At 41.8% G+C, this 20,063-nt stretch overlaps 1 protein-coding gene across 4 annotated transcripts in view; it reads left to right on the top strand.

The window, feature by feature from the left end:
* Positions 1-20,063, top strand: part of LOC132883893 (rho guanine nucleotide exchange factor TIAM2) — a 110,412-nt gene that overhangs the window by 85,512 nt on the left and 4,837 nt on the right. For all 4 annotated transcript variants that reach the window (XM_060917999.1, XM_060918000.1, XM_060918001.1 and 1 more), the window contains exons 15-24: positions 9,098-9,286; positions 10,858-10,926; positions 12,642-12,767; positions 12,862-12,970; positions 13,102-13,281; positions 13,400-13,518; positions 15,220-15,328; positions 15,517-15,575; positions 17,638-17,728; positions 17,824-17,911. In XM_060917999.1, coding sequence (XP_060773982.1) covers positions 9,098-9,286; positions 10,858-10,926; positions 12,642-12,767; positions 12,862-12,970; positions 13,102-13,281; positions 13,400-13,518; positions 15,220-15,328; positions 15,517-15,575; positions 17,638-17,728; positions 17,824-17,911 — 1,139 coding nt within the window. The remainder of the gene's footprint in view (positions 1-9,097; positions 9,287-10,857; positions 10,927-12,641; positions 12,768-12,861; positions 12,971-13,101; positions 13,282-13,399; positions 13,519-15,219; positions 15,329-15,516; positions 15,576-17,637; positions 17,729-17,823; positions 17,912-20,063) is intronic.

Genomic DNA, 20,063 nt, shown 5'->3' with positions numbered 1-20,063 from the left:
TACCACTCCCGGAGAGGGTAGCAATGGTCCTCAGAAATTTCCTTTGTTCGTGCCATGACACACTTCCACAAGCATGTGTTGTGAAGATCAGACTTTGATAGATCCCTGTTCTTTAAATAAAACAGGGCGCCCACTCACACCTGATTGTCATCCCATTGATTGAAAACACCTGACTCTAATTTCACCTTCAAATTAACTGCTAATCCTAGAGGTTCACATACTTTTGCCACTCACAGATATGTAATATTGGATCATTTTCCTCAATAAATAAATGACCAAGTATAATATTTTTGTCTCATTTGTTTAACTGGGTTCTCTTTATCTACTTTTAGGACTTGTGTGAAAATCTGATGATGTTTTAGGTCATATTTATGCACAAATATAGAAAATTCTAAAGGGTTCACAAACTTTCAAGCACCACTGTAAAGCCTACGATTTGCTTTCCTCACTATATAATCACAGTGAACCGCCCAAGTCAAGTCATGTGAAATATATACTCCAAGAAATTTAAATGACTCGACTCGTTCCAAAAAAGAACCACATAGTGGGCACTGATAACTATTATAGTGAAGAAAGTCAACCGACATTATCTTGCATTTCGCTGGATTTAGGCACATGTTGTTATTAGCTGTGAAAGATTGCTGCTAATAGAGCAGCCTAGCGCTGCTCTTCATGGGTATTTACTCTATAACGCATCAAAATGTGGGCGAGTCAGCAGTGGAAACAAGTAACGATATAGTCAGCGATGAGCTTATTCACATCCTTTCCACTCAATTTCTCTCTCGCACTGTTTTCTGTTCTAAACTCCAGTAGTTGTTGTTTACTCAGACCGCATGCATCTCTGTCAGTACCTGTGTTTTTTTTTCCACAAGTTTCACGTTGCCATGTTACCGCGTCAGCTGCTTCAATAAATTCGATGATGTAGCTATTTTTCGCAGTTGGAAGCGTTTTGTTGCTCGGCTGACAGAGATTACAGCAGATGACAATGTTCTTTACATCTCTGGGAATGGCAACTTTGGAAAGCAGATTTCTCTTCCACGAGCTCATCCTCCATCATCGTTTGTCTGACCTGCTGCGCATTCATGTCACAGTAAGATACAGTATCCGATCTCAGACAAAATTCAAATTGCATTCAGGTAACGAGGTGATACTTAGATTAGTGACTGCAATATAATTACCATTTTAGAATTTGTAATCCATTACATTACTCATTACTGTGGAAAGTATTCGAATGACAGTAATGTGTTCATGAGTAACGTGTTACTGCCCAACACTGGTGTTCGGTGGTGTTTAATGGTTGGTTTCTTTAGCGTTGGTTTGCAGTGACACAGAGAACAGTATGGAATGGAATGAAGTCCGTCTCACCCTCAGAATCTCACACTGCAAAACTGACATCTTGGCAAATGAAAATATTTTGAATATAATCAAAATAATCAAGCATTTCCTGTTAGAAAATTACAAGAAACCAAATATAAGATTATTTAACTTTTCGAAAATTTTTAAAACTAATTTCAAGCATAAATCAGTCTTGTTCTTTTGGCAGATCATTTTGCTAATTTTAAGCATTTATTTTTAGAAAATAGCAAAATCTTATCTTCTTTCTTTCATTTTATTTTCACTTGCTGTAATGCTGTTTTTCGCAGTGCATCTCACTGTTCAGTGATTTATGCAAAGACTTTCCAGTGTAGTTTAGGACACAGTGAGGTTTACTCTGACTGTATCTGTTAATGTAAATGAAATTTTACTGATGTGTAATATTTAAATAATATTGTCTGGCTTTTTTTTTTCATGGTCTATCAGATATATTCCATTCAGCGAGCATGATACTGAACGAGTCAAAGACGAGGAGCTGAATGGAATATATCTGATAGACCACAAACAAAAGCCAGACACCATTATTATTATACATACACATTCCTTTCGGGTGTTCAACGCATCTTTCTCTTTCAAAATTCTCTCAAAATCTTCCGTATTTAGCGAAGCAAACCTGGCAGCCATGTTTGTTTGTTTACAAATTGTCACAGTCACTCACTAGCGTGGAAGTTTTACGTCTCTGACATGTGACGTCATGTTGTCTTGACAACCGTGCAATATCGTAAACCATATTCAACACTCGTTCTCCGTTGGGTAGAGTGACGTAATACACGTAGGATAAGCGATATGCTAACAATATTGCATGCTATCAAACCAAATCAGTGAAACCTGCTAGAAGGGAATAGAACCCGTTTTTATTCCATCGAAAAAGTGTCCTGTATGGATAATAATACTGAAGATTGTAATATTATTGTAGCCTCCATATTTGACAACCAGTATTGGCTTCTTTTTTTTTTTTTTTACACTGTGGTCTCAAGGTTCTGCCTTCATTACTTTAAAGGTTGACTTGTACCAGAACACAATATAATTCTGATATAACAGAACTCAGATCTGTAAATATGGACTCCCCCATGCTGACATGTTTGCTGCTTTTCTTCATTCATCAGTCACTGCTTTATCCTGACCCGGATCAGGGTGGTTGAGATTTGGACAAATATAACCAACTAAGTTTGTCAGAAAATATCACCGGCAGATACAAACAATAATAACTGTGGGAGTGGCCGGAATTGGTAAGAATTTTTTCAGTTGCTAAGATTCTAAGAACAGCACGGTTACCTCACAGCAAGAAGGTTCTGAGTGTGAACCTGATGGTCCACTGGGGCCTTTCTGTGTGCAGTTTGCATGTTCTCCTCATGCCTCTGTGGGTTTCCTCCTGGTGCTCCAGTTTCCTCCCACAGTCCAAAGACATGCATGGTAATTAATGGGTGGTGCAGTGGTTAGCACAGCAAGAAGGTTCTGGGTTCGAACTTCACGGCCGATGGGGGCCTTCTGTGTGGAGTTTGCGTGTTCTCTACATGTGTTCCCTCCCACAGTTCAAAGACATGCAGATGAGATATAATGGGGCCCCTGTCATTTGCGTAAGCTGTAGTGGTTTCCCAGCCATAATGTATGGACATATATATCCATAAGATATACATGTATATCTTGTTATGACAAAGCTAAATAAAGTTTTAAAAATTAAAATTAAGTCAACTGGCTACTCTAAATTGCCCAGAGGTGTGAACATGTGTGTGATTGGCTGTCTGTCTCTTTGTGTAGCCCTGTGATTGATTGATTGATTGATTGATTGATTGATTGATTGATTGATTGATTGATTGATTGATTGATTATCTGTCTAGGGTGAACCCCACCTCTCATCCAAAGTCAGCTGGGATTGGTTCCAGCTCACCCACGATCCTGACGTATTATTATTAATAATAATAAAACAACTTTATTTATATAGCACCTATTGAGGTTTTTCACCTGACGTCACAGGGTCACGTGACGCCCCGGTGTCCGCCATTTTGAACGGCAAGCTAGCTAATGTCAACATCGTAGTACCTAGTATGTTACTGTAGCAACGTTTACGTTCAGTCATTTGGATGACTGTTAAAACCTTTCAGTCTTAAGTTTTTCTTTTACTGTATTTACGAGTTTACTGAGCCAGCCAGCCCCGGAGCGCGCTAGCTAGCTAGCTAGCGCCAGCCAGCCCCGGAGTGCGCTAGCTAGCTAGCTAGCGCCAGCCAGCCCCGGAGCGCGCTAGCTAGCTAGCTAGCGCCAGCCAGCCAGCCAGCCAGCCCCGGAGCACACTAGCTAGCACCAGCCAGCCAGCCCCGGGAACGCGCTAGCTAGCTAGCACCAGCCAGCCAGCCCCGGAGTGCACTAGCTAGCTAGCACCAGCCAGCCAGCCCCGGAACGTGCTACCTAGCTAGCGGCAGCCAGCCAGCCCCGGAATGCGCTAGCTAGCTAGCGCCAGCCAACCAGCCCCTGGAGCGCGCTAGCTAGCTAGCGCCAGCCAGCCCCCGGAGCGCGCTAGCTAGCTAGTGCCAGCCAGCCAGCCCCGGAGCGCGCTAGCTAGCTAGCGCCAGCCAGACAGCCAGCCCCGGAGCACGCTAGCTAGCTAGCGCCAGCCAGGCAGCCAGCCCCGGAGTGCGCCAGCCAGCCAGCCAGCCAGCCCCGGAGCGAGCTAGCTAGCTAGCGCCAGCCAGCCAGCCAGCCCCGGAGCGCGCTCAGTAAACTAGTAAATACAGTAAAGGAAAAACTTATAACGGGCCATGTCTCAACAGACTAAGAAGTTATTTCAATGACATTTAATAACATTTTGTTTATCCTGAGGAACGAAAGTAAATGAAAATGTGAACAAATCTTAGCTGTCAGTGAACAATCCTGGTGGAAGCAGGTAAACGTCGTTCTCTAAGCCTGCTAACCTCAATTTTTGCAAATCCCTCTCCCTCTGCTCGCCCTGTAAATGCCCTACGTCGCTGGATAGTGAAGGTGTTTTCTGCATCTCGCTCCTTTTTCTTTTATGTTTTTCGTTTGTCACCTTCCTCGCATTCAAACTGATTCGAGCCGTGCCGTCCAAAATGGCAGCATCACATGACTTGGTCACGTGAGTGAAATACCTCAATACCAACAAGTGTCATCAGGAGATGACATATCCCCCCGGCCCCTGCATGAATCCCCACACCAGATTTTCCTAAGTTGAATTGGTTGGCATGGAAATATGGAAAAAATAGAAATCACAGAAATCCCAAAATGTCAAAAGGCATAACTCTCCTAGTCACTTAATATAACTGTGAGGTTTCATGAAAAAATTCTTAATAGTTTTTGAGTTATACTCTGGAAAATAAAATGTTTGTGGACGGACAGACAGATGGACAGAGCGATAGTTATATCCCCCCACACTATATGCTGGTGGGATAATAATTGTTCTAAGCGCTTCACAAAAATATATATTTTAACAAAATGCAACTATAAGTCAGGCGGCACGGTGGTGTAGTGGTTATCACTGTCGCCTCACAGCAAGAAGGTCCTGGGTTCGAGCCCCGTGGCCGGCGAGGGCCTTTCTGTGCAGAGTTTGCATGTTCTCCCCGTGTCCGCTATGGTTTCCTCCGGGTGCTCCGGTTTCCCCCACAGTCCAAAGACATGCAGGTTAGGTTAACTGGTGACTCTAAATTGAGCGTAGGTGTGAATGTGAGTGTGAATGGTTGTCTGTGTCTATGTGTCAGCCCTGTGATGACCTGGCGACTTGTCCAGGGTGTACCCCGCCTTTCGCCCGTAGTCAGCTGGGATAGGATCCAGCTCGCCTGCGACCCTGTACAGGATAAGTGGTTACAGATAATAGATGGATGGATGGATGGATGGATGGACAACTACAAGTTGAATTAAAAATATGCTAACTATAGGCCACACCAATTTGATTACTTGGTTCTCGGAATTGCAGCTTGAAGAAAATGCAAAATGAAAAAATAAAATCGAAATCAAACTCCCACCAACAGAAAAACAGACTGCAGGTTGAGGTCACGTGACGTCGAAAACCAATCAAATCGCCCCTTTCACTTTAGATAAAGACTTGTGGGAGAAACATGCCTGTGGAGGGGAATCCTGCAAAGCCTGTTTGTGATTGTTAGGATATTCAGCGAACAGAAGCGTAAAATCTTTGACAGGTGTGTCGAAATTCAAGAGGGGGAAAACTTTGCACAGTTGTACTCAAGATGCCGTGAGCTTGTTACCCTGCGATGTGCCAACTTGGACTACAAGTCTGTGGAGGTGGGATTGATTTATATATTTCACTGATTGATGTGAGGGGCAAACAAAAAAATAATTTGAAGTATTTAGCCATCAGAAGTAGCTACTCCTGGCCAAATCTTTTTTTCTGTGCATTGTAGACGTTCAATTGACTGTAATTCAATCGTTTATTTAGCCTCTCTGTTTACTGGTTTGCCTGATAAAAGACGTGCAGCCAGAGCTAGCCCTGCTGACAAGGACAATACAGGACACAAATTTACCGTACTGTAGGCCTACTGGGTTTATTCCCTTGTTCATTTTTTCTGGGTCGCATCCCTCTTGAGCAGGGCTGCTGACTGTTATGCAGTGAGCGTGAGACACGCGTATGACTGCCCTCTCACGCCCTCACGCAACACACCTCCTGTTTCTCATGCAAAAAATTCTGCTCTTCCTCTCGCCCGATTCACCTAACTGCACGCTGATGAATATTCATCTCGGTTAAATTGATCGCGGAGTTTTAGTCACATAGGCTACCGTCCGCATATCTGGTGAAACAGTGCGAGCTTGTCGTTCTAATGCTATTAATCACCCGTTGCTGTGATAAACTGTTTTCGTGACAGAAAAATGAGTTTGAATGTAGGCCTGGTGAAAGTTACAGGTTTCACATAAATGCTGTGAATACAACATCCATATCTTTCAGGGTGAAAAGTTCTGCCGAGAGACGGCATTCTGACTCGTCAGGCACAGTTGTCTGAGTTCCCCTCAGGGGCTCGTTTACACAAATAAAAGGAAAAAATGAAGACTGTTGTTTCAGACTTTTATTTTCAATTATCCTTAATGCATGGGTGGAAATAAGGTAAGCTATTAAAAGAGCCATATGAAATGTGTAACAGTAATGTATTGTCTGTGTTTTGTTTCTCTATTATGAAAGCCCTCTATTTCCACTGCTAATTTTACCATCAGAGCATTTTTTTTTTAAATTTTATTTTTATTTCGCTCGCTCGCTTCATATTTTTCCTGAAAAAATCTGAGAACCAACTAATTAAATTGGTGTGGCCATAAGCTGCTAAAATATGTTAAATATATATTACAAAAATATATTGTTAATATGGCGGCACGGTGGTGTAGTGGTTAGCGCTGTCGCCTCACAGCAAGAAGGTCCGGGTTCGAGCCCCGTGGCCGGCGAGGGCCTTTCTGTGCGGAGTTTGCATGTTCTCCCCGTGTCCGCGTGGGTTTCCTCCGGGTGCTCCGGTTTCCCCCACAGTCCAAAGACATGCAGGTTAGGTTAACTGGTGACTCTAAATTGAGCGTAGGTGTGAATGTGAGTGTGAATGGTTGTCTGTGTCTATGTGTCAGCCCTGTGATGACCTGGCGACTTGTCCAGGGTGAACCCCGCCTTTCGCCCGTAGTCAGCTGGGATAGGCTCCAGCTTGCCTGCGACCCTGTAGAACAGGATAAAGCGGCTACAGATAATGAGATGAGATGAGATATTGTTAATATCTAATTACAAACACTGTTGTAACTAAGAGAAGGTGCTTTCTCAAAATAAGTGAGTTTTCAACTGACTCTTAAAGGAAATAATAGAACTTGCTTGCCTAATAGTTAACAGGATAAGGTATAGAAAATTAATGAATGGGAATTAATTACTCAGTTAAGCTGCTAATCCTTGAATCACACGTAAAGGACGTCTGAGATCATGATGTGTGGAAAAAGTATATTGTTTGACCAGATGTGTAATGTAGCGTCCATGCCTCCAAAAGAAAAAAATTAGCTTTACTTTAATGGATTGTTTATGTGCCAGCACGTGAGCATGACCTTTGGTCAGAGTGTGCCTCGGTATTTATAAAAATGATACTTTTGAGAAATTCCTGTTCGCTTTCCTGTTAGTTATTTATGTGTCAGCCGTGAAAAGAAAAGATTGTAGTGGCGGATGATTCACTGCAGGCAGAACACACACACACACACACACACACGTTAACTCTACTTGGGTCAGTTTTCTACACCATGTACATATCAAAGCTGCTTTAAATGCTGAGGTTTATACATTTTTTAAAAATCTAGTTTCTATAGATTGCACTTTTTGTGGGGTTTTTTTTTTAGTCTGTTTTTTTTCCTGTAATGTGAAGAACAGCTTTACATCCCAATGCAGTGGCCTCCGCCCGGGGGATTAATCAGTTTGTCAGCACTTTATTACTCTGTGGCAGGACAGATTACGATGATAAATGGCTGGAATTCTCAGTACAGACTTTTTTCCCCCTCACACACACAAAGGTGGAGTGTGTGTGTGTGTGTGTGTGTGTGTGTGTGTGTGTGTGTGTGTGTGTGTGTGTGTGTGTGTGTGTGTGTGTGTGTGTGAGATAAAGCTCCAGGAGCACATGTACATGCTGTGGATCCTCAGTTCTGTGCCAAACTGCTTTCATAAAACAAACTGAGACAGAAAAAAAAGACACTAAATAATTTCTGGAATAAAATGACCTAAAAAACTCAGTTATAGCATGATGCAACATTATTCATCTCATCTCATTATCTGTAGCCGCTTTATCCTTCTACAGGGTCGCAGGCAAGCTGGATCCTATCCCAGCTGACTACGGGCGAAAGGCGGGGTTCACCCTGGACAAGTCGCCAGGTCATCACAGGGCTGACACATAGACACAGACAACCATTCACACTCACATTCACACCTACGCTCAATTTAGAGTCACCAGTTAACCTAACCTGCATGTCTTTGGACTGTGGGGGAAACCGGAGCACCCAGAGGAAACCCACGCGGACACGGGGAGAACATGCAAACTCCACACAGAAAGGCCCTCGCCGGCCACGGGGCTCGAACCCAGGACCTTCTTGCTGTGAGGCGACAGCGCTAACCACTACACCACCGTGCCGCCTGCAACATTATTATTATTATTATGGGCAGTGGTTAGACCCAGCTTGGAGCTGGTCTAGAATGGAGAAGTAAGACACCTCCTTCCCTCCACTAGTCTGAGTGCTCACCTTGACCAAGTGTCAGCACACCCTAAACCTCCTGTTGCTGGGGTTATGGTGTGCATGTTTACTCTCTTGGTGAGACCCCTGGCAGGACTGTTTGTCATCACGGCATCAGTCCTGGCACAACAGCTACAGGATTGTGACGTCCTCCGAGGGCAGTTGCATTGGTGACTCCCACCTCTCTTCTGGCCAGTCACTGCGACCATTTGAGATATTGAACTCGTCCTGGTCTCACCTTGCCAGTTCATATTGTTCTCAACTGGTGGAGAGGGCTGCCCTGGCAACCTGCAAACCCCAGAGTAGCCTTACATATATTTCGCAAGCAAAAAAAAAGTCATCATCAGAATCGATGGACAGCACTACTACTACTACTACTACTACTATTATTATTATTATTATTATTATTAACATAATCATGTGTAGCTGTGTCTATTTCTCAGGCATCACTGAACAGCTTTGTTACTTAATCAAACCCATCATGATTTTGACCTTCATGGTCTCATGGTTTGATTCTCCTCCGTTTTGTGTACAGAATGTGGAGCGAGTGTGCCCACTGTACCAGACCTACTCCGAGAACGAAAGCCTCGCCGCAGAGGGCTACAGGAACCCGTACTCCCCTGAGAGCGGCACTGCAAGGGGCAGCCCACGCCACATGACCATCACAGAGAGACTACGTAAGGTCATCCAGGAGCTCGTGGACACCGAGAAATCCTACGTGAAGGTACGTTGTTGGACCCAGTTTCTTATAGAAGAAGATCCTGCGTATGTTGTTCTTGAAATTTCTCGTAGTAGAAAGACAGGGCAGTTGGACATGTGGTTCAGTCTTGAAGATTTATAGATGAAGCCCCTCTTGGGAGAAATGTCGATAAAATTAGAATGTAATCTTATAGATTAGATATAGATTTATATTCCTTCTTCTTTTACTTTGTATGCCTATCCAGTTTATTATCAAGCTTAAACCTTGACCAATACACCGTCACACCCAGATGTGGTTCTTCCCCAAACTGTTGCTGCAAAGTTGGAACCATCTAATTGTATAGAATGCCTTTACATGCTGTAGCATTACAGCTTCCCTTCACTGGAACTAAGAGGCCCAAACCTATTCCAGCATCACAGTGATCCTGTGCACAAAGCAAACTCCATGAAGACAAGCTCGCTCCACTGTCCTGCCCACAGCCCTGACCTCAACCCCACTGAACCCCTTTGGGATGAATTGGAACACTGACTGCACCCCAGATCTCCTCACACATCATCACTGCCTGACCTCACTAATGCTCTTGTAGCTGAATGAACAAAAATCCCCACAGCCACGCCCCAAAATCCAGAGGAAAGCCTTCCCAGAAGAGCGGAGGTTAGATCGATGTTTTGGGTCGATCTTCCCTTGAGGAGCAAAACTTGGTCATGTGTTTGATTTTCCCCGTAGTAAACAATTTGTTTACAACTTTGTTTATTTTCAGTTAAATCCTCCATCAGTTCTTAATGGATTTCAGTTCTGATTGTTTTATTTGAAAGAACTCGACCTTCTGAACTTGCTCATTGTATTGTCAATTTTTTGTGAACAAATTAGTCATTAGGTCACTTAACACATTCTCTTCTGATTAGAATTGTATCTCCTCTCACTGATCATGGGAATTCAGTTCTGATGGGTGTTTTGGGTCGATCTTCACTCGGGGAATAAAATGTAGTGGTTTGTTGATGTTCCTGTTGTAAGCAGTTAGTGGTGGAGGTTGGTCCTCTCTCTCTCACATCGTCACATTTCAGTTCTGTTTGATGTTTTGGTCGTCAGGGTTGTTTTGATGGCAGACCAGATGAGCTCCTACGCCCTTGACGTTCTGGTTCATGAAATGAGCAACGAAGAGCGTTCAGAAACCACTAACAAATTCAGTTTTGAATCCGCTAGCTGTTTATTCTGTATGCGTGACTCAACTACGGTATAAATATGACGTGACTGAAAGTAGCGTCATGCCTCATTATAATGACTGTCTATTTTAATCTTAGAAATAAAAATAATAAACTCCTTATGAAACTCACCTGCTCAGTCTTTACGAGAAAATATCAGACTGAGGTCTTTTTGTACGGACCGAGTCATACTGTCAAGACCTCGGTCTGATATTTTCCTGTAAAGACCTCGTACTCAGTTAATAAGTAGTTATTAATCAACACCTTCTAACTAACCAGATTTGAGACTAGACAATGTTTTATCATCATTAACTACTGTATTTTGCCGGTTGGGACGTTATATCCCTAATGTGATAAAATCATTAATACGTTCTTGCACTGTGTGTTAATCAGGACCTTGGCTGTCTGTTTGAGATCTACCTGAAGCCTTTAGAGAAAGAGACGTTCCTCAGCCGTGGAGAGGTGAGTGCCAGCCATCCTGCAGAGCTCCTCTTCCCACATAGGCACCTGAAGCACTCTTGCTGAGCTTCTGTGGCAAGCCATCACATGTGGTTTTGATCGTGTCTCCCACTCTGTTTGGTCGCCCTTAAATTGGTATGAGAGGCTGCTGAGAGAAAGAGCAAATCTTTTTTTTTTTTCCACCTTCCAAAAATATGCCAGTCGGTGGATTGACTGAGATAATTGCAACAGGTGTCAGTGAGTATTTGTATGATGCCCTGCGATAGACTGGTGTCCCATCCATGGTGTATTCCAGCCTCATGCTGCCCAGCGTTCCCAGAATAGGCTCTGGACCAATCACAGCCTTGACTTAGACTGAAGATGAATTGAATGAATGAATGAATGAATGAATATCCACGTCTTATTCTCACCATTGTCTCTTGATTCCTGTGACAAGCATTGGTCTTGTCTGGTATATCAAGTCCTTTGCACCCTTTTAGTTCACTTAAAAAGATAACTAAGCAAACAGCTTGAGGTTTTTTTTTTTATCCCCTGCTGGCCGAAAGGTCCAAAGAGGGATTATGTTGTGGCAATGTCCATCTGTCTGTCCCGGGAAGGGTGCTCACCTTCTGAAATCAACTGCTCTCACGATTGTTGGAGGAATTTCACGAAACCTGATAAAAGGCATTGTTATATGTCGGTAATAATAATAATAATAATAATAATAATAATAATAAGTTAAATTTATATAGCGCCTTTCAAGAAACCCAAGGACACTTTACAATTATAGACGAGGAAAAATAAATAAATGAATAAATAAAAATAATAATAATAATAATAATAATAAATAATACATAATAAATAAAAAGTAAAAAGTCCACCAAGTAGGGGTCAGGATGTAATTCCAGTGGTGTAGCAGCCACAGTCTCGCCAAAAGGCGCATGAAAACGAGTCCCACATCTCCAGCACCACCGCCGTGACGCCGTCAGCAACATCGCTCGAACACCACGCCATGGATCCACAAAGCAAGCACAGAAGCACCGCCATGCAGAGTGCTGGTGTGTCCCAAACCGCCTGCACAGCCGCCGCGACACCACCGAGCAACATCGCTCGGAACATCACGCCAAGCATTAAAGCACAGAGCGCTGGACAACCACGATGTTAAAATGAGCAATGAGCTCACTGCAGTCCACAGCTGGGAGCGCAGGCATCACCCACAGCGAACCAAAGCCTGGAGGGAACCGACGCCCAAAACTAGGTCCGGAGCTACACCACAACCGGCAGACAAAACACTCAAACTTCAAACTACACAAACACACAGAAAAAAAAAAATAAATAAATAAATAAAATGAAAATAGAAATAAAATAAAATAAAAAGCTCTGGTAGTACTCATATTGTTATTTTGTTTAATTTGGTCCCATTTTACTGGAGTTCCAGCCCTTGATTGACAATCTTGTGCTTTCACAATTTCATGGAGGTGCGTTTTCCTTCTGACATCAACTCCTCTCACAATTTTTGGAGGAATTTCACAAAACCTGACAGGATTCCTTGTTATATGTTGGTAATACACATATTGCAATTTCGTTCAATTCCGTCTCATTTTACCAGAGTTATGGCTGAGTTTCCAGCGGGGGATATAGTGCTCTCAGAACACGTTTGTTTGTTTGTTTGTTTGTTTGTTTGTTTGTTTGTTTGTTTGTTTGTTTTCTTCACCTGCCCTTTTCTCATTTTTTATTAGATGGAGTCTCTGTTCGGCAGCCTGCCGGAGATGCTGGACTTCCAGAGAGTGTTTCTGCAGACACTGGAAGAGAAAACCAGCTCGTCTCCAGACTTCATGACACTCCAGACAGTGGAGCAGCTCAAGGTAATTCAGTGTGCAAAACCTTGATCAGGAACACAAGCATATACTCTTATGTAAACATTTTTTGATAATTTTCTCTACGATTTTGCAAATTCAGAAACTGCTTTCCTCACTGGGTGGATCCTTTCTGTACTACGCTGACCACTTTAAGCTCTACAGCGGCTTCTGTGCCAACCATATCAAAGTCCAGAAAGTTCTCGAACGAGGTGTGTACCATCTCAGAACATCCTCTTCGTTGTGTGGTTTCGGTTACACCGACCCAAGTAGAACAATAAGAACAAAGAGACAAAAAGTACCATCATTAGGCTTCATTAGTGTTCTTGTTGCTTCTCTGCAGCAAAGACAGACAGGGCGTTTAAAGAGTTCCTGGAGGAGAGGAACCCTACCAAACAGCACTCATCTACGCTGGAATCCTACCTCATCAAACCTGTGCAGAGGGTCCTCAAATATCCACTGCTGCTCAGAGAACTCGTGTCCCTCACAGACCCTGAGAGCGAGGAGCACTGCCACCTCACAGGTACCACAGACACTTTTTCATGGACTCGGAGGAAGAGAGGGACATAAATGTTGGTCTTTCTGTTCAGTGATCCCTACGGGCACATGGTGAAAAAGTCCAAATGTCTTAATTCATGCAGATGCGTTGAGGGCCATGGAGAAGGTGGCCAGCCACATCAACGAAATGCAGAAGATCTATGAAGATTACGGCACTGTGTTTGATCAGCTGGTGGCAGAACAGTGCAGCACCAAGAAGGAGGTTTGTACAAGTGAACTGACAATTAGGAATATCAACTGCATAAAGCTGAACCATGTTTAGGACACATACATACAGTGGTGCTTGAAAGTTTGTGAGTCCTTTAGAATTTTCAATATTTCTGCATAAAAATGGCCTAAAACATCATCAGATTTTCACACAAGTCATAAAAGTAGATAAAGAGAACCCAGTTAAACAAATGAGACAAAAATATTATACTTGGACATTTATTTATTGAGAAAAATGATCCAATATTAAATATCTGTGAGTGGCAAAAGTATGTGAACCTCTAGGATTAGCAGTTAATTTGAAGTTGAAATTAGAGTCAGGTGTTTTCAATCAGTGGGATGACAATCAGGTGTGAGTGGGCACCCTGTTTTATTTAAAGAACAGGGATCTATCAAAGTCTGATCTTCACAACACATGTTTGTGGAAGTGTGTCATGGCACGAACAAAGGAGATTTCTGAGGCTCATCAGGCTGGAAAAGGTTACAAAACCATCTCGAAAGAGTTTGGACTCCACCAATCCACAGTCAGACAGATTGTGTACAAATGGAGGAAATTCAAGACTATTGTTACCCTCCCCAGGAGTGGTCGACCAATAAAGATCACTCCAAGAGCAAGGCGTGTAATAGTCAGCGAGGTCACAAAGGACCCCAAGGTAACTTCAAAGCAACTGAAGGCCTCTCTCACATTGGCTAATGTTAATGTTCATGAGTCCACCAGCAGGAGAACACTGAACAACAATGGTGTGCATGGCAGGGTTGCAAGGAGAAAGCCACTGCTCTCCAAAAAGAACATTGCTGCTCATCTGCAGTTTGCTAAAGATCATGTGGAGAAGCCAGAAGGCTATTGGAAAAAATGTTTTGTGGACAGATGAGACCAAAATAGAACTTTTTGGTTTAAATGAGAAGCGTTATGTTTGGAGAAAGGAAAACACTGCATTCCAGCATAAGAACCTTATCCCATCTGTGAAACGTGGTGGTGGTAGTATCATGGTTTGGGCCTGTTTTGCTGCATCTGGGCCAGGACGGCTTGCCATCATTGATGGAACAATGAATTCTGAATTATACCAGTGAATTCTAAAGGAAAATATCAGGACATCTGTCCATGAACTGAATCTCAAGAGAAGGTGGGTCATGCAGCAAAACAACGACCCTAAGCACACAAGTTGTTCTACCAAAGAATGGTTAAAGAAGAATAAAGTGAATGTTTTGGAATGGCCAAGTCAAAGTCCTGACCTTAATCCAATTGAAATGTTGTGGAAAGCCCTGAAGCGAGCAGTTCATGTGAGGAAACCCGCCAACATCCCAGAGTTGAAGCTGTTCTGTACGGAGGAACGGGCTAAAATTCCTCCAAGCCGGTGTGCAGGACTGATCAACAGTTACCGCAAACGTTTAGTTGCAGTTATTGCTGCACAAGTGGGTCACACCAGATACTGAAGGCAAAGGTTCACATACTTTTGCCACTCACAGATATGTAATGTTGGATAATTTTCCTTAATAAATAAATGACCAAGTATAATATTTTTGTCTCATTTTTTTAACTGGGTTCTCTTGGTCTACTTTTAGGACCTGTGTGAAAATCTGATGATGTTTTAGGTCATATTTATGCAGAAATATAGAAAATTCGAAAGGGTTCACAAACTTTCAAGCACCACTGTACATGTAGCTGAAGTGAAATATGTGTAATGTGTGTGCTCAGGTAACGGAGATCTCAATGGGAGAGTTTATCGTCCATGGCTCTGCGCTCTGGCTGAACCCCATGACCTCACTGGGCCGCATGAGGAAAGAGCCGGAATTCACAATTTTCAGTGAGTATGATTCACATCCCTGTCTGGAACCAAATATATTTGAATATCCTCTTCACACACCATTTTTAAAAAGGTGGGGCAGGCAGGCAGGCAGATGACTGTACTTTTCCCTGCTGTTTAAAAGCAGTACATAAGTACAGATCATGAAACTCTTACAGTAATAACAAGACCAATTTTCTTCACCACAGTCTTCAAAAGAGCGGTTATTTTGGTGTATCGAGAGAACATCAAGCTAAAGAAAAGGATGGTGAGTCACTTTTTATAGCTTTTGATGTTGTTTTTGATGTAGTTTTTAAAGTAGATGCTGTTGGGAATATATGCTGTAATGTAGTTGTTTCTGTACTCTATAAATCCTATTATTGTATCTACATTCACTGGATATGAGCAATCGTGTGCTCTGATTGGCTATTGTACTACGAGGCTATCAGCTCATATACCATGAGTAGAGAAAAACAAAATGGTGGAGCGTATTGCTGAACCAACCAAGGATGAAATAAAAACTCTACTCGAAAACAAAACCCCAAAAATTATCAAGTATTTAAAAGAAACAGAAATACAGTAGCTAAAAGAATATATATTTTTCCCCCCCAGTATCTCCTGTTCCACACTCCAGCCCAGTCAGTGGTGGTGATGCACCTTTAAGTTGGTTTGCCAACTGTCAAAAAACCCCGAAGAAGAAGAAAACCCCAAAAGATTTAAAAAGCAACAAAATATGGAATAAAAGTGTTTAATAGTAAAAAAAAAATTTTTGATGAATGTATCTTTTTTTTCAAGAATTATCGCATTTTTCACAAATTGCTCCTGTCATTTCGGCGGTTTGTTTACATTCTAAGCAGAAATGATTTTGTTGGACGTTTGTATAAAGTTTTTATTGATCGAATTTGCAAAATATAAGAATAAAAATGCTCTGTTTCTCAAAATCCAGTGAATGTGGAGAGAATAAAACAGTTATTCCACTCAATCTCGTCGTACAGGGATTATAGACAACTCGGTGCTACGCGCCTCGTCACCTGTCAGCTCGTGTACAACTCGATTTCGTGGAAAAACTGTTAAATAGATTTTGCTGCTGTGACCAATCAGACCACAGTTCATCAAGTGGCCCAGTTTGCCCATAATGCCATGAATATATAATCAGACTGCTCAAATCACTCGAATAACCAATCAGACCACAGTTTCTGACCCTAGTTTCACTGTAACAAATAGTCCCAATGGTACTTCAGACCAAACTAACAATCAGACCACAGTTTTTGCCCAAAACACCAGTATGACTAATCAGACACTATTTTCTGACCCCAGAGACCTTGGCGTAGAGGGTTCCTCAGTAACATGACATGCTGCTTTTTTTCCTCTCTCTTTTGTCCTATTAAGTTAAAGAGTCCCCAGCTGCAGCCCTGGCAGCTCCCTACTTCCAGTGTTTATGCCCCCAAGTATTTTATTCCTTACATAGCTAATTGAACTGCAGTTCCTGCCCAAAATATAGTTGTAATAAATCATAGCCAGTTTCCTGCTCTGAATGCACTGTGACCCATCAGAACACAGTTCAAGAAGAAGGAGGCTTTATTTTGGTCACATGTACACTCAAGCATACATAGCAAAATTCCTCCTCTGCATTTCACCCATCTGAAGCAGTGAACACACACACATACCCAGAGCAGTGGGCAGCGATGCTACAACGCCCAGAGAGCAGCTGGGGGTTAGGAGCCTTGCTCAAGGGCACTTCAGCCGTGATACAGAGTGAGGGGAAAGTGCTGTTCGTTCACTCAACTCCCCTCACATTTTTCCTGCCGGTCCCAGGAATCGAAGCAGCAACCCAAGGCTGTTTCTCTAACCTTCAGGTCATGGCTGCCCCCAATGGGTGGCTAGTTCCCACCCAAAGTTGCACAATAACCAATCAGATTGCAGTTTCCACCTAAAATGCTACTGTAACCAATCAGACCAGAGTTCCCACCTGAAACAACACTATACTGAATCAGATCCCAGTTCCCTCCTATAACCTACCGGTATATTTGACAAATTAACATTACATTACAGGCATTTAGCAGATGCTCTTACCCAGAGTGATGTACAACATACGCAGAGCAGCCTGGGGAGCAGTTGGGGGTTAGGAGCCTTGCTTAAGGGCACTTCAGCCATTCTTGCTGGTCCAGGGAATCAAACCAGTGACCTTTGGGTCCCAAAGTTGCTTCCCTAACCTTTAGATCATGGCTTCCCTATAGCAAGATGAAAAGAAACAATAGTTGTACTACAGTATTGGTACACATTGCAAATTGTTGTATCATAATGCTAAATCTTTCTATTTGCTCATATAGACGGCATCCCGCTCTGGAGATCTGGACCCTTTCAAATTCCGCTGGCTCATTCCAGCCACGTGTCTACATCTCCGACCTGGAAACTCAGCAGGTGTGTTTTATATGGTGCAACATACAAGACAATAGAATACAAACCCAAAGTGCAATTCGCAGAACATGTTTAAAACATGTCCTTCTATCTCCCAGGATCTGAGAACCCCTGTCTTTGGGAATTAGTCCACACCAAGTCTGAGGTGGAAGGAAGACCAGAGACAGTTTTTCAGCTCTGCAGCAGGTAAGATGGAGATCGAGATTCAGGAGGAACTCTTTCTATCTCAAAACTAAAACTGACAAAGATCCAGGACAGTTTATTTCCACAACACAAACTCAAGGAGTTTAGCTAAAAGGAATCAGCGTCAATGAAACCAGGACTGATTTAAGTTCCTGCTCCAGAGTTAGTACTTCTTCTCCAAATCAGGATTTTTTGGGATGGAGCTTGAGATCAGAAGTGGGATGGCACGACAAGCAAGGCAGAGTATTTCCAGCATGCTTTTGTTTTGGGACAAAAAGGCTTGAAGTTGTTTTTGGAACTGGATCATAAAACTACAACCCTGATTCCAAAAAAGTTGGGATGCTGAGTAAAACGTAAATAAAAACAGAATACAATGATTTGCAAATCCTTTTCCACCTACAGTCCTGTGCAAAAGTCTTAAGCACCCTATGTTTTTTGGGGGTTTTTGTTGTTGTTGTTTTTGTTTGTTTTTTACATACAAACTTTGTTATAGATTTCTATTTTATGATTTCTATATTATTGAGTCAGTACCAAAATATTTTAGAGTCCAAACATTCAGGGTTTTTTTTCCAGCACAAAATTAAATGTTACAGGAAAAAAAAGTTTGTATCTGAGCAGTATATTCCATAAGAGAGCGCTTTTCAGATGAAAAAAGAAAACATAATGAAGGCTGCTGGGTTTTGGTGTAAAATGAAGAAGTGAGTGTGACAGTCAAAGTGTGCAGAAGAACTGTGGCTGGTTCTGTAAGATGCTCAGGAAAACCTACAGATCATTTCCACATAAAACTGACCTCACTGGACCTCAGACTACTGTTCTTTTTTTGTTTTCTTAAAGCAAAGGGTCGTCTCGCACCAAATACTGACTTTGTTTCATTTATTATGGCTCACTAATGACTGTTTATAGTATTTTTAAAATGTTGAAACATTTAATTTCATTATTTTTAAGCCATTTTTGGTCAACAGCATTTCTTTACATGTGCCTCAGACTTTTGAACAGGACTGTAGATCCAACTGAATACAAAGACAAGATATTTCATGTTCCAGCTCATAAACTTTATTGTTTTTTGTAAATATACTCATTTTGAATTTGATGCCTGCAATACTTTTCAAAAAAAGTTGGGACGGGGCAAACCACAGTGTTACATCACCTTTTCTTTTAACAACACTCAGTAAGTGTTTACTGCTTACAGTTTATAGAATCTCATCTTTGAATTGTATTTAATTGGATATACAGTACCAGTTAAAACCTACTCATTCACAGGTTTCTGTAGTTTGTATTTTCGATATTGAAGAACACTGAAGACATCAAAACTATGAAATAACACATGGAGCATATAAGGAGTTATATGATAAACAAAAAAGTGTTGAAAACAAAATATGTTTCATATTTTAGATTCTTCAGAGTACCCAGCATTTACATCGATGATGTTTTGCACATTATTAGCATTATCTTCACCAGCTTTTCAATTAACAGGTGTGTCTCATCAAAAGTTAATCAGTGGATGAGTTGTGTGCCTTCTTAATGCATTAGAGATCATACAATAAATATCCTGATTCCACACCACAACTGTAGTAATCCGTATTACGTCAAGAACCGAACAACTAAGTAAAGAGAAATGACATCCATCATTACTTTGAGATGTGAAGTGACTTTTAATTCATAAAAATAAAGAAAAACATTGAATTAGAAGGTGTAGCAAACTTTTGACTGGTACTGTAACAGATATTGAAACTGAGAAATTGTATTGTTTTTTGAAATCATATATGCTCGTTTTGAAATTTTTTTCAACATGTTTCAAAAATGTTGAGACAGAGGCAACAAAAGACTAGAAAGGTTGTGTAATGTTTAAAAAAAAAACTAATTAGGTTAAAGCTGTACTGCCTTTCAGATTTTTCAAGTGTAGGTCATAAAAAGAATTTTCCTGACACCCAAAGCTACTGAATTCGAATCACAGACTTCCAATTTTATTAGGGTTTTTTTTTTAATATAACAATTAAGGCCACGTGGCCCTAAATTCTCCGCTATTTTTTCCTGCTTCCCCATGACCCAATACAAGATACTACATCATGCATCACGTGGTGGGCTTTCCCCGTTCACACAAGGCATTGTAGGATACAAATTTGAAACGGGAGAGAAAAATGGAGGACGTGAGTGT

This window comes from Neoarius graeffei, chromosome 3, assembly GCF_027579695.1.
Source record: "Neoarius graeffei isolate fNeoGra1 chromosome 3, fNeoGra1.pri, whole genome shotgun sequence".
NCBI classification, from domain to species: Eukaryota; Metazoa; Chordata; class Actinopteri; order Siluriformes; family Ariidae; genus Neoarius; species Neoarius graeffei.
The sequence above is the reverse complement of the archived record's forward strand: the minus strand, read 5'-3'. Positions and strand labels throughout refer to the sequence as shown.